The sequence below is a fragment of the Geospiza fortis genome, unplaced genomic scaffold, assembly GCF_000277835.1.
Source record: "Geospiza fortis unplaced genomic scaffold, GeoFor_1.0 scaffold53, whole genome shotgun sequence".
Lineage (NCBI taxonomy): Eukaryota > Metazoa > Chordata > Aves > Passeriformes > Thraupidae > Geospiza > Geospiza fortis.
Genome location: NW_005054305.1, coordinates 10,116,798 through 10,132,542, shown reverse-complemented (window position 1 = coordinate 10,132,542; position 15,745 = coordinate 10,116,798). Strand labels below are relative to the sequence as shown.

Below are 15,745 nucleotides of genomic sequence, written 5' to 3'. Positions count from 1 at the left end.
GCAAATGGCAGAATTGAGACTGCCTGTGCAAGATTACTGATCCCTTGTGTATAGATAATATATGATCACAAGCTAGTCTCTCTGAAAGATTCCTGCCTCAAAGTGTGCTCAGGAGGACGACAGATTTTTCAGTATCTCCTTTTGTCTTCATTATCTTTATGTCTCTATACATTATTTACTGCAACCACCCAAAGAGCTCAGTGAAATAGAAACTGATTTCCCCAGTGACTTCACCTTTGCACTTCTCCCATAGCACCATGGTTTTCTGCAACTGTTTAATCTCTTTTTTAAAAGACCATCTGCATAGCATTTCAATTTACCTACATAGTTAAAGCCCAGAGTTTGCTGCCAAAAGCTGTCAAAGATGCAGAGCAGTGTGGGTGCTCAACTGAGAAACAGAGGGGTTAATTTACTGAAATATTTAGCATTTCAAAGAGCTTACTAGGTGCACAGAGCAGAATTCTATTTGAACTCAGTTACAGCTATGGTTGTTCAGAGAAGTTAAACTGGTTATGCAGCAACACATAAGCATGAAAAATGTGGTCACTCACAAAGGTTTTATTTTAAGCAATTTGCCCAATATAATGCAGAATATCTGTGGCAGGGATGAAATCAAGTTGTTCAAGTCAGCATCCTACTATCTCTGCCAAAAATGATATACCCCGGTCCCTGCTCTGCTCCTCCAAACAATCCACTGTCTTATTCACCCATTTCCATAACAAAGTGCCCTTTGAACCAGTCTCCTCAGCTCCTGTGTAAATAATAGGCTGAATTGACTATCAATCTGGCTAGAATAATGCCCCCCAGAAAATTCTACTTAAAGTATGCATTGTAATTTGAATAGAACTTTATCTCTCATGCATTAGTAACAGCATAAAATATCTATTTTAAAATAGTATAGATACATTTAAAGTTCCCCAGTGGGTTATGTCTGTTTTTAGCACTTTAGGTACTGCTTTTCATTTGGTAATTAAGTGTTCCACTAACAGCTTGATACCACTGGTTGTACATACAAGTGTTAATCCTCAATAGACCACAAAGGAAGAAACAGGCTCAATAGAAGGTCACAAGAAGGCTAGTGGCAGAGTTAACATGAAATTCAGTAGTTCCTGAAATTTAACCATACTGCAGAAAATCAGAATTATGTGTATTTTATTTTTGGAAGAGCTAGGAGGTGATAAATTGAAAGAAAAATTACTTTAAGTCTGTCCTGTATTAATCATAATACTTTACTATTATACATTAAAATACATAACAAACAGACCTACTAAGATCTAAAATCATGGAACAATTTCTGTACACTCTTTTGGAGCCATCTGTAACTCATCATACTTTGAAAGGATATGTTTTAAATTCATAGGTAGCTCTTCTCACCATCTGAGGATGAGGCCCTCAAACAACTTTTCTTTCCCTTTTCCTGCCTATGTTTTCACTCATCCTATTAAATCCTGGGTCAGTAGAAAAATATTTTCCTTTTACTTAAAAGTTATTTAGCTAAACTTATTTTGCTTTATTTGCTTTATTAGTATTTGCTTTATTACCTTATTAGGTTTGCTTTATTACTATTATTAGGAACCTGTATAACCTGTATACAATTACTTAACTATATTCACAAGGCTAGGCAAATTTTTTCAGACTTACCATTCCTCTCTGAAATGGCACTGGTGCACCAGTTTTATGCAGAAGTCTTAGACCAGAATCTCCTCTTTTTCCATAGATACACAAATAAACTTCACAGTCTGTATCAGCTTGCTCCAAGTCACCAGTGTGGACATAAACACGATATAACACAACTTCCAGGAATAACCAAAAGAAGAAAATGCAAGTTATATGTAATCACAACTACTTTTAGTCACTATTGTAGCTTAATGATAGCAATGACAGTATGCCTGATCTGCAATTAGTTTTCTGGAAGATACTCTCCAGAAATCAGTCAAACTATTTGCTTTTAAGATACCTAGGACCACAATTTGGTTGGTATTAACACTGAAAACCAGATAGCCAATATATGAATAACTATACACACATACTTGGATAGACAGGTTTTCCAGCTTCCACTACTGGAAGTTCACAAAGAAGTTCTCTATCATCACGATTCTTTGATAGCCATATGTTTGCTGGAAAATTCAGTGTTTTCTTGCTCCTTAGATGTTGCAGTATTACCTGAAGGAAAAGCAATTCCAAATATAACTCAGTTCCAGTGCTTTGTTTCTCAACAGCAAAACATAATTTTGTATATTTTTTTTTTCTATCTCAGAAAAAAGTAACACAATCAGTAAATATTGCACACAAAATTGCAGTATGAAAATATTTTTGTTTTGGCCACTAGTATGCAACAAACAAATCTGTAGTTGTAATTTGTGGGTTTGCCATTTGAAATGTCCCCAGGTCTGGTTGCAGCGAGTAAACCACCTCTATGTAACACTACCTGGAGGACTGAAGACTGTAAACCTTCTGGTAGCTGCTGTTACATGACACTGAGCTTTTGGAAGATGTGGAAAGACGGACACAGATTTTTTTATTTTAGAATGAAAACAGGGTGAAACTCATCATCTACATCCTTCTGAACTTTGACAAGTAGAGGATACATTGGAATATTAAATCCATTTGTATTATCTTTGGCTCTTCTATAGCAAAACAAAAAACAACCTGGGTACCGTCACCATCTGTATATTCTTAAGATGGTTAGAATTCCAATTTCTATAGCTATTTGCTGCTGTACAGTAAGATAGCTGCCTTGTTCCCTATAAGTACAGAACTCTTCATAATCTTTTATGAAAGTAGTTTTCTTGGTCTTGAATTACAATACTTACTACAGGGGTTTTCCAGAGGTCTTGGCTAGCAAAAGGAAATCAAAAATTATCTTTCTGCAGTTGTGTTTGTGAATGTGCATATAATATGCATAAGCCTTGCAAACAAAATTATGAAAACAAGTACTCACATCCAAATTCTAACACTTATGGAATCAGGGCAATAGATGTTTTTATCTCACTTTTCCAATAAAATATTATTTAAAGTAAATGAACACTGCTTTCAACACCAAAGTATGTATTTATTCTAACGTGAAATACTTTGGCAGCACTGATTCCTAATCTCTAATATTTACTGGCAGTGCCCTCCTGCTGATTCATAACAATTGCATATATTAACTGCTTTTTCAGAAAAACACAGCTTTCAACATGATTTATTTCTTGATCTGAAATGAAGTATTTGAAATCCCGGGCTTACCCTATGAAATTTGGAGCAAAATATTAAAGAAATATTTAGTAACCACCAGATTGGAAAGTGGAATATTTATGCTCACATTCAGGTTTACTACAGTCTCAGTTAAGACCTTTGGTTAATGTAAAAATCTGCTATTATTGCCCAATTCTGATTGTCTAAATCAAGCTTTTTAATATTATTCTTTTTCATTTGAATAAACTTGTTTCCTTTACAAATTCAACAAAAAAAACAGACAAAAAATACTTATCCCAGTTCTAAAATATGTTTTACATGGGTAGATGCCTTAGGAAGCATTTAGAACAAATTTTGTCTGGTGAACATCCCTAAATATCAAGAGAAAAATAGAATTAAAACAAAATAAAGAAGAATTTGTTCACCAAATTGAAAAAAAAAAAAAACAGCAGCTTTTTTTTCCCCTGAAAAAAAATTCATAATTATGAGAAATGGTGAGGCTTGTTATAACTTACTTTGTTTACCTTTCAGCAAACTTTGTTCATTCCTGGCAAGTTATTGTCATGGAATGATTGATGCTCCATCATTTTCAATTTTTCAGGGGTGGAATTTAAAGCTAGAATATCCCTAACACACTGAAGAGTACAGAAACACTAAAGAGTATGGCAAATTTTCAGAAAGCAAAATTTGGTCAAACACATCAATACAATAAAATTGCTGTCTGCAGGAATTAGGAAAAATTGCAAAATAATCCTGCATATTTCTATCCCTTGGGACATTAAATGTATCAGTGTTTTTGTCATCTCTACAGCAATCTAAGAATGCAATTAAGTAAGAACTTATTCCAATCAGCATTTATTGTTTCATAAACCTGTGTCTTTATGAAAAGATGGGCCTTTATTTCACATAAATTTAATAAAATGGGAACAAAATCACCGTAAAAGTCTCACCCTCTGTAAGTTCCACTCGGGTTGTTCATTTGGTAATCCATCAAGTTCAATTCTTATTTTGTAGATATTCCCAATGCTGTTTATTTTAACCTGAATAAAGTCAGAACAGTACAGTATAAAACTACATAGAATTACACCTTTATCTTTGCAATTGATTCTAGATTTATCTGAACCATTGTAGTATCTGAGTGTTCAGGAACAATGCATAATATTTGATTGGCAAGTTTGAGGTTATAGGATTCAGAAAACACATTTCTTCTGTTTTGACTAAGCAGATTACTGTGTGAGCCCCAGTTTGACCAGATCACAGCCTAATGGAATCACAATTCTTGCCAGGAGAACGATTTGGCAGGTATTTGAACTCTTCAAAGTTTCAAGAGTAAAAAAAGTTGGTGAGGGTTGTTCATGAGAGAAATGAGCAACACAAAATTACAACCTATAAACAAAATTACATCCTCTGACTACAAGTCACAAATCTTCAATAATTCTGCACAGATGACCATAAACCCCAACATGTCAACGTGAAGGATACAAAATTTTGGAGACTCAAAGAATAGCTCCCAAGGGCTGGCAGAACATCTGCAAAACTTCAGAAGTCGCTGATGCTATATTTACTTTCTAACTATGATTTGCATTCATTTGCCCTTTCAAGCATTATGTGTGCTCTAACTTATAAAAACCATTCTATGCAACCCTATCTTCAAAACTTTAAATGAGCCCTCACTTATCTAGGGTTCATTTGAAGTTTAATCACTATTTAAAGCAAGCATAAATAATTTTAGATAATTTATAATGTACTTTTAGGAAAGGAAGAGTACGTTATTATGTTATTTCTCAAATAATAATTCTATTCATAAAAGATTGGTAACAGCCTATTCCTCTCCACAATTTACATCCAAAAAAGCTATTTACATTGAACAAAAATTGTCTTCATTCTCTTAAAAACACTAGTATATTATCCACTCATTCTATACTTTCATTAACAAAAAGCTCTCTTCTCATTTTAGAGGTCAGAATTGCCTCTTCTCCTGTATCAGCTTTTGTCTCTTTGTGGTTTTATGTAAGAAAATTTTATGTTATAGTCATAGCATTGTCATGCATTAGTCAAAGATTTCTAAAAGCAAAAAACTACTACTCTGGATTTCCTGAACATTAAATACACATTGAAATTTCCTAATGGTTGTTTGAGACAGAATCTGTGGGTTTCACATGTGTTATTTGTGTTGTTACACTTGTTACATCAACCTGACTTCCATTAACCAAGTAAATGTGAACATCAGGGTTGAAATACTGATGTGACAATATAGTTTCCTTCTTTTCCATTGGCTTAAGAAAATAGCTTTGCTTTCCTCTGCCAAGTCACATCCTTGCTTATGCTGCATAATATTGTCCTCTAAAAGTAGTCTTATTGGAGTAACCTGGAGACTTTGGGATTAAAGCAGCAGTAAAGTATGGACATATATTCAGCTTGAATGCAAAAAAAAACCCCCACATGTATTGTCTTTCCCCCATTTCACAAATAAACTGACCTACTTCTCAGTTAATATGGGATATACTCTTCCATTCACAGAGGTGGGGCTCACTGCATATATAAGGCCATCGTATCATCTGTTCATTCTAATAAATCCCTCTTCAGACTTTTAGTTAATAAAGAAAAAAGGTTGCACATAATTTCATGTATCAACACAACCCAAAACAAAATGTAGTAGACTTAAGTCAGAATGCAAGTGTTTTCTTCCTAAAACAGGTCTTCCAGAAGTAACACTCTGGTAGTCTTGATTTTTCTCATGAACTGTATTAGGAATGATTAAGCAGGCAATGAAAACTCGCATGGGTAAGGTAAAATAAGAAAGAGAAGGCCACATATTGAATAGTTTTCAATTCTTAGATTAGTTCTGCTCAAACTTTTCATAGTTGTATGTGTTGCTGATAAATGTAACGTTAGAGAACTTTAAACTGATTCCTAATTGCTGATTATTTTAGCCTTTCAGAAGCTGCTTTCTTCCTAGAACTCCTGGCCAGAGCTATGATTAAGTTGATTACTTTAAAAATAAAATTTGGTATCATCTGTTCTAGAATATATCAGCGAAAACATAAAAGTTCAAAGACAGAAGTGGTAAGAAGAAGATGTAACTTTTTTATGTCTTACACTCCTATCTTCATTTCAAGACCTGTTCTGTTAAACAAGTACAGGATAAAGTTTAAGGGGAAAAAGAGAAGAAAGAGCTCTTACTCATAGGCTTTTTCTTTGTGGATTTATCCACTGCAGACTAAAGAGTGAAAAGCACTTCAGTGACATTTGCTGTTTCATGCCTGAAAGCTATAGTGTCAATGTGATGTAAAAAACCCTAGGAGTAGCCCCAGGTGCTGAGAGAAAGATCCTGCTCTCTCACAAGATCAATATCTGCAGCACACAGCTATAATGGGCCACATCCATTTTAAAGAAGAAAAATTGGTCCATCTCTTTTGAACATATGGATTAACTTTGTAAACATGCCGTTATCCAACATTGCTTATAAATTATTTACTAATTAGGAGAACAGGATTCCCTGTGGATCATAATCTTTAGCCTATATGCTTAGAAAATAAACATTATGGCAGGTTGTCTCCCTGCCTATGCCCTATTCATAGAGAGAATTATTATTATTAATATCATTGACAGTAGCAATCTTGGATTGTATGAAGATTGTATTAGAAGAGTTGATGAGTCCAGAAAAAAAAATCATGAAATATGTAACTTCTGCTTTAGCTGCTAAAACAGCAATGTTACATGCATCTCAGACAGAGATTTAAGCAAAACGGAAATCTTTCCTCCTTTGGTAATTTCCTCTCAGCCTACCTAGACATAATTTCCTTATTAAAATAGAAGTGGGGTTATCCTTAAATAAAAGCAGAAACCCTGTGTTTTCACAGCATGGTAGCATATAGATTTCATTGGACTTTTAGTTATTCCACAGGTAAACTTTTCTGGCATTTTAATCACTTACGGCATGGCAGCTCTAAAATGGGTTTTCTTCTTTAATTGAATGAGTTCCACAGTATACATTTTATAGTATGCTTTGAAAACTGTATGCCTGAAAATTTAATTACTAAAGATCCCTAAACAATATGCAAGTCTTATATCAGGCATGGTTTGTTTCAAAATGAATAGTTTTTAAAGCTAGTTTCAAATCAATTGCCTTAAAGAAATCAATTTACTTCTGCAGTTGTCCCATTTGATCTTCTATATGTGGGAGGGGGTTTAAAAAAAAAGATTATTTCTTCTGTTGCTTACTATATGTAACAAGCTGATTTAACACAGAATTCATGGAGATTAGATACAGATTTATTTTATGGAGTAAATATAGGAGCAAAACATTTTTTGTTTTCACACGACAGGATAATCCTTGGAAAGGTACCTATTAAATAATGTTCTTAGCCTTCATTAGCTACCTGAAATTCATCTTCCTGCCTGGGAAAAAACAGCTGCCTCCTGTTGTCCTTGCCAAGAGTTATGGGTCCAGTTAATCCTCTGTCTCCATATATCCAAAGAGCAACACTTGCTTCAGTTCCTGCATTTCCTGTCAGTATTGACACTTTCCATTCATCATCCGAAGGAAGAGGACTCTCACCACCATGGGGATTTCTCATTTCCTCTGTGAAATACAGAACGTTAGTGGGAGATGAAAATTGACATGAAACTGCCAGTTGCTGTTGTAACTTCAGCACATAAGGAGGCCATAACAGCAGGGGGATTGTATTTTTTTCATGGCAAGTGAGATAGTCTGAAAAGATTGATTTATGTTTCTTGTCTAGACCAAAATGTACTGATTAGTTGAGCTACAAGAATCAGCTGGAAAAGAACAAGTTATCTCTCACACATGCCATCATCATATTCTTTGTACATATTCTGGAGCAGAGCAAGGATGCTATGGTGCAGAACTGTGACCATTAAATTGATATTTCTGGTTTCTTAGTCTGACATTTAGAAACAAGTAGAATTTCTCCTCTAATGCCTTGTGTTGGGACATCATTAGCAGAGTCATGTGTCTTGACAATACAGACAATTTTCATTTCAAATTAAAAAAAAAATCGGGAAACTAACTTTTTTCAAGTTAAATATCACGGGACATCATTAGCAGAGTCATGTGTCTGACAATACAGACAATCTTCATTTCAAATTAAAAAAAATCAGGAAATTAACTTTTTTCAAGTTAAATATCAACTAAATATTGTAAAAAAAATCAAAAAAGACGTCAATATAGCCTTGTTTAACCATATTTATGCAGTGCCATCATTTGGATTAAGGCATGCTCTGCATGAATGAGCCAAGAGCAGCATAGTAGCACTTTATGAATAAATTTCACATCTCTAATGGCTAAGCAAATATGATTTTGTAAAATATAGGCTTTACTTTAGAACAACAGCGAGTGATCTTCCATCTACCCTTAAGAGAAACACATGTACATGCAGAGACATCAAATGGTACCTCTGCACAGGAGATATGGAAAAACCAGAGTCTATTAGGGGAAAGGAATTTAGTTTTGAGTAATTTAATCAAAGTGGAATTTACAAACATCAGATGTCTGGAACACTGCTTTTCAATAATGGGACCACTGACCATGGAGCCCTCTCCAAAAGAGGGAATCCTTGCTGCCAGGAATGTATAGTCTGTTCTGACACAAGAGGCAGTTACAAGCCCCACATTTGAAAAGATAAACCTACACATTGCCAATATACTGTGTCCCCCAGGGGTTTCCAAATTGTTCACATGAGCACTTTCCATATGACTGCAAAAAGAATTTTTAATATGCCACCAATGTGAATCTGTTGAAGAATTCCCAATGCATCACTGTGGATGTTTCTGCTGCACTGCATAAGTTATGTCATGATATTAGAGTCCCTTCCTTTTCTCTTTGCTCAATTAAAATACTGTACTGGGTTTCTCTGGGTGGAGTTTTTCCCTTCACTTATTTCACCACCCTTACATCAAAGGAAAAAAACAAACACGCAAACAAACAAAATCAAACCAAAACCAGACAGAAAAACAATTGATGCAAAAGCTATCACTCACCACCAGCAGCCCTTTTTTCTTAAAAGTTTTACTCAAAAGGAGTTATACAGTTGGTTGGATCATCAGGTTGTCCTATATTTAAATCAACATGGTAAATAAAGCACAAAAACTGAATTATGACGGACTAGCATTAATATCCTAACTGATGTGAAATATTTGCACAAGGAATTGCAAAGGACTTAGGATCCATACAAAGTTCTGCAATAAATAAGGACTGACTTCTGGAATCACAGGAAACTGAGCTTTGGAAAATATTATAATATTTATAATAATATTTATAATAATCAATTTTTAAGAAATTCAGACCTGTACTATCATGACTTTTACAACAGCGCCTCTAACAGTAGAATTACGACTTTGGAATGGTCATAGTGATTTAGAATAGGAATTGCTGGCTGGTTTTATTGTATTCTTCATCATGACTGAGAGCAAGTTATTCTGACAGGAAAAAGAAAATCAACACCCCAAAAATAAAGCAAGAGGCGAACATCAAGGCGAACACCTGAATAATAACTTAATTACACTTGTCTTTCAGTGCCTGAAATAACAGGACTATAGCAAATTGCTTCGGTGTGATAAATATTTCTGAGAACTTGATTATAAGATTTTCTGCGACTGTAGTTGCCTAGCTTCTCACCTGTAACTCTGAAAGATGGAGTTCCTTCCAGCTATCCAAATCCACAACTTTCTTACAGCAAAGAGATGAAAATGTTCATAAAATGCAAAGGTATTCAAGAAACATAAGGGAATCCCATCCTGCTTCTTATGCTTAGGATAAGAACTCCAGACTTGGGCAGTTGCTACTCAAAACAGTTACTGCAACCTCAAACTACCACCTCTTGGAACAATTATAATGCACAAACAATTCACAGGCCTGGAATGATTTCTGCCTCATAAATTACTGGCTCTTCTTACAAATGGAAATCGGTAGCATTGATTTGCTACAGGCTAAAAATATTCCAGTCTGAAAAGAGGATTTGATGCTTGCCCTGCATTACTCATGAGATTTTACACACTTCATGACACCATGCTGTAAATCTGTTGTGACAAAAATTAATTCTAATAGGCCTGCATGAGAATGTTGAAGTCACAACCCTTTCCACAAGTTCACAGAAATATTTTTTTTTAATTTATCTACTTATCCTAAATGTAACACAAAAGGAAAATTATCTTGTCTGAGAAAATCATATGATTGAGTGACACTTTTAAAATGAACCATCAGAAAAACTAATCTCTGGAGCAGAAGTATGGGCAATAAAGTGGATGTATTTTCTATTACACCTTTGTGTACCATCATTTCCAATGTTAACTGAGGTGGAAATGAGATCAGATTTTATTTTTACCTCTAAGTAAAATATATTAAAAAATTAATAGCAACTGATAATGCCAGACATAAAGGAAAAGAACGTGGAGGATATAGAGAGAACTTCTCAGAGCTACACTTTGGTAGTACCAAACCACAGAGGTGTCCTCAGGGTCACAGACTGCATTTGTCTCAGGGAAGCTAATGACATCTGAGCTACTAAGTGGAAGCTGGGACCTGACATCATCTCTGTACAATGAAAGAAGTTTCTTGAGGAACACTGAACTCACACTGCAATGGGAGAAGTCTCAAATGCTGTAGCATGATTTTCAGTTTAATGAATCCTAAATCAATTATTATTTGTGAAAACAGAAGTCAAAATTCATCTACCAGTTAGCAGACACAGACATAAAAAGGAGGATCTGGTCAGCCTAAGAGTTAATCTGCTCTGAGTTTGCCTGATAAACCCACTGCTGGATTGTAAATTCTGTTCAAGCATTACCCTTTTCCAAACACTAACTTTGAGTGAAAAATAGAAAATAACAATTTAATGAATATCAGTTTAAAACTCAAGGCTCACCTGTACATGTCAAAAGACATATGTTGAGTGAAAAGTATCTTACTAAAAAAATGATCATTTTATTTGAAAGACAGAGTAACTTTGATATTTCTATTCGTTATCCATAAGCAGAATCTATATTTATGAATGCCAGAAAAACTACTTACAAAGTGCTATAGACTCTATGTAACCAATTTCACAGCAGATATTGCTTCTATAAAAGGATCCTTTGTATCCAACCCTAAAAACATCCAGCTTCTTTGAAAACAGGATTGATGGCTTGTGTGTTGTTGTCATGGGTTTCAGACACAGCATATCTGCTGACAACCCACCACACTTCAGGAAGGCTTTGTGACACAATGATACAACATGAAGCCTGACAGATTAGAAATTGGGTGTTTTGAGCTAAAAATGGAAAAAATATTTCCAAAAAGAATTAAGTATTTATAGTGATTAACAACTATGCTTGAATTTAACCAGAACACTTCAATTGAACTGAATTTAATTAAAATCCTGCCTGCTACTTCCCATTATACCCTATGAACAAGGATGCCAGATGTGATGTCTTGTTCACATAGCCAGACTTTTCATGTACACCTTGAAACAATCTGGGGATCAAGTTTGAAACCAAATCAGCAAGCCACCTGAATTATTTGCTACATAAATGCCTTTGAGACCACCTGTAACTGAGTAAGCAGTTATCTCCCATAGTATGTCCCATAAGCATGTCTCCCATACTGGAAGTTGCAATATAATCTTGTCTTTAAAGCTCTTTCAAAGTAACAGATATGTTTGCACTATGTGAATGTGCTTCCATGTGCTGTTTGCAGCTCAGCAGTTTCCATTTACCCCACCTGCTTTTTGTGGTGATATGACATGATTCAGACTGTCAGGGTCTTCGGGTACATTGAAATAAGAGATGCAGGAAGCAAACATGATCATCCCCACTCTTTAAGAGATGTATCAGTCCCTGTTTTGTTTAGTTGGTTAGTTACTAGGATGCTGAATATTCCAAAAATTCTTGTCTTAGACCATTTATGCAACATCTTTATCTAAAGAGAAAGCATTTTATTCTAGAAAAACATATCTGCTAGACCATGACTCAAGAAGCATGACCAGAACATTGTTTATCTAACTCCTACCTGCAAAATCATAGCTATAAATCTAGCATGCAATGCATCAAAACCTTCCTCTTTCCTCCAGTGAACCATAAAGCAGAAAACATGAGTGTGAGAGCATAAATGAGAAATATTCCATTCTTTCGGTGAGCTTTAGATAGGATTCTGCACCATATCAACGTCTTAATTTCCAAAGAAATATTCAATCAATAAATTACTAATTAATTTTTTAAAAATGAAGTTATTTAACAAGTTACTCAACCTGCTGATTGTTGCCTTATTAATAAACCACATTCCAACGCTCCTTTCTGAAAAAGAGTAACTGGAAATGTATTTAATGTAGAGTGTTTGTGCACACATTTCAATAATGTCGAAAAGCCACTTATTGTCCCTCCTGAGCTAAGTCCCTGCAAACAAGCACAGAGGACAAGCATAAAACATGTACCACAGCTGGTTTGTAAACTGCTATTTACTTGAGGGTGGGGGAGTTGAAGGCCTTTGAGGTACTGGCTCCTGGGCTTTTGCTGGTTGGATTTGAGATGCTCTGAAGTCTTTCTTCTCTTGTTTGGGTGCTGCAGATGTTCCCATAGGTTTTTCCCGGCCAACTAAAACAATTAAATGTAAAATCTGTCACTAGCTGGAAGCCATTTGCCTTTTCTTTCTCAGAAGCTAACAGCAGATCTCACAGTTGTTCCACACAATAGACATCAAAATCCTTTTTCTATCGTTAACAGAATGCTACAAAAACTGGGAACAGAACTGACATACCAAATAAAGTCCATTCAATGTTTTAAAAATCTAAGCAAAAATTTAACATTTATGTAGGAATAAAATGACTTGTTAACATGTGGCTTTCCCCAAACTAAACTTCTCCACCCCCAAAAAGTTTTTTTCTTAAGAGTGGAAGTGCTGAAATGAATATTGCTAGAGGCCATTTGAATAATAAAAAGTAAATTGATATTGTTAATATGAACACGTCAGACAGACAATATTTATTGCTTGTATAGAAAATATTAGCTCATTTTAATATTCCTTTTAGTGAGCAACACAGATTCAGGAGGGTTGAAGCCTGTGACAAAGTAATATTTAGCTTTATTTAATGACACCAGTAAGCACTACCTTGTTGAGAATTTCTATTGGAAACACTGCTCTTCCAAAAGGTAATAAAGGAAAATAATTTCCTCATTTCTACAAGGACATAGTGATTAAAATATCCCTATCACCCTGCAGCAAACAGGGACAGAACAATAGGGATGTGCTTACAGTGACTTTCATAATGCTTCAATCACAGTATACATGGAACAATTAGTAAGAGTGGTTGAAGGTTTTGAGACTCTCTTTTAGCTAAGTTTGTTCTGCTTGTGCATGGAAAAAATCTGAGCAACTTCTCAATTGCAAACTGATGTCCATTTAGTCTTTTCATGAGTTGTTTCGTTTCCTGATGTCTGTTGTCAAGTCCACCAGATAAGAACACATTTCCTGCAGAATAGTGTTTCCTGCAGTTATAATCTAAGTCAGTTGGCTTCCTTTGGTAGCCAGTTTTTCACCAAATTAAAAACTTTGTTCTCCTGAAGGGCAAAAGGGGAAAAGACAAGCAGGCCACCCAATGGCAGTGATCCAGAGTGTGCTGAGACCCAATTTCTGAGTCCTGGCTAGTTGACTAGGTCAGCTCTCTATTGAGGAAATATTTTGATGGCAATAGCTCTCAAGTCTGACTATGGGACAGAGGAATAACATAATGAATATTCTGGGTGAGAAGTACAATATATTTCACATCACTGAAAAGGAAACTGAACACTGCCAAATAGGCCTTCTTGAGAGTCTAATACCCACATAAGATCAGGAAAAACTCTGCTAGAGTTGGTAGCAAGACTTCTCCCAGGCTTCCAAAATCTGTGGCCAGAATGGGGAATACACCCAGGAAGACAATGCCATCTTTAACTTGTCCCCTGTTTCAATTCTCATTTTAAAAAGATTGGTAGTAAAACAATTGACATCTAGTGTATTATTATTAAAAGAAAGGAATTAAGTTAACTGAACATGTAGGAGAAATTAAGTGTGCATACAATAAAACTTTCACTTTAAAAACTACTGAAACACAAGGCAAATTGTGTCAATGTATCTTTTACACTTCTGCTTTGAATTTTGTCCATTAGAAACACTAATTACTAAATAAAACCATTCACTATTGAGAAATCACATACATTTGATGACCTGTGGGTAGAAAAAGATATTTCTCTCTCCAGTGTTAACAACTGGCTTAGTTTGGCCATCTGGCAGAAGACCAACATATATCCCTTTATTTCGCACTGATTCCAGGCTCACAGATCCTGTTTCCAAATTCTTCTCAATTTTAAAATGACAGTATTCATCACCCGTGCCCTAAGAAATTGATAACAGAAACATGAATTCAACAGCTGAATTACTGTAGCTAGAAGACTTTTTTAAAGTCTAAATTATTACTACTTTCCAGTAATACTTCAGATTGACTTTACATTCTTCACAACATGATACATTACTACACACAGAGATATACCTGCACCTAATCCCTGTTTATTCCTTTATGACCAGAAAGACTAATGAAGTAAGTTAGGTAAGTGAAAGAGCAAGTGAAAGCATTCTGATTTATGTTAGGATTTGGGCAAAGGCTAGGATATATTCAAAGGAGTTTCCCACTTAAACAGTTTGCAAAGGATGATCAAGGAATGTGAAAATATCTATATCAGAACACATAGGATATCTCTATGCAAATTTTATGCATAGTCCAGATTTGCTAATGCTACATAGTATAACATGTATCAAATAGATGTAATTCATTTTTTCCTCAATTTCAGAGCATTTACAAGTTTAATTTCAAAACCTTTAGCCAATGTCACTTTTTATCTGGATATCCTGATCCATTGGTGAGAGGATTGCTGAAAAATAAGATACTCACAAAGCCTATATTCAAAATATGGATCAAATATTTTAATCCCTGAAACTGTACTGGAGGCAATAAAAAAAACCTCTCATGGATCTTGTACCTGAGAACTTACACAGCTCAATTTCATATTCAGTTGCCTTAAACTCCCAAATAAAAATGATGCAAAAATATTTCTTACATTTAATAACTTAGATGAACAGAATAACACTTTAAAAGTTAGTGAAGTATACAGTTACTTACATCTTAGTTATTCTTTAACAGGTTTTATCTGCATCATCTATCTAACAGTACATAAGTTTTAACTACATCCATATTCTCAATAGTTTAGTAACATAATCAGATCTTTACTGATTCCATCAACTGCCAAATTGACACAACACCTTCTCTTGCTATATTTTTCTGCTTTTGCTTTGGCAAATGAAGGAAAATATTTGAAACATTTTTAATGTGAACAAAGTTTTATGTCAAGCAAATAAAAAAGATTCTCTCCTATCACTGACATTTCACTCACTCTATTTGCAGAGGGAAATACAAACAATAACTGCTTACTGTTCCATCACACTGGTCATCTTTGATCTTCAGATACATTCTTGGTTTTTTCAAACTTTCAAACATGCAGAGTCCAGAGCTGATTTTATGCACCTTCCAGTAGGATTCCTGCT

At 34.9% G+C, this 15,745-nt stretch overlaps 1 protein-coding gene across 1 annotated transcript in view; it reads right to left on the bottom strand.

Annotated features, from left to right (window-relative positions):
- The window catches only part of LOC102043616 (lipoxygenase homology domain-containing protein 1), a 122,295-nt gene that overhangs the window by 98,729 nt on the left and 7,821 nt on the right, over positions 1-15,745 (bottom strand). Inside the window, exons 5-11 of the mRNA XM_031066617.1 lie at positions 15,633-15,740; positions 14,365-14,542; positions 12,634-12,765; positions 7,560-7,762; positions 4,128-4,217; positions 2,031-2,163; positions 1,642-1,793 (exon numbers count right to left, since the gene is read on the bottom strand). Of these exons, the coding sequence (XP_030922477.1) occupies positions 1,642-1,793; positions 2,031-2,163; positions 4,128-4,217; positions 7,560-7,762; positions 12,634-12,765; positions 14,365-14,542; positions 15,633-15,740 (996 nt within the window). The remainder of the gene's footprint in view (positions 1-1,641; positions 1,794-2,030; positions 2,164-4,127; positions 4,218-7,559; positions 7,763-12,633; positions 12,766-14,364; positions 14,543-15,632; positions 15,741-15,745) is intronic.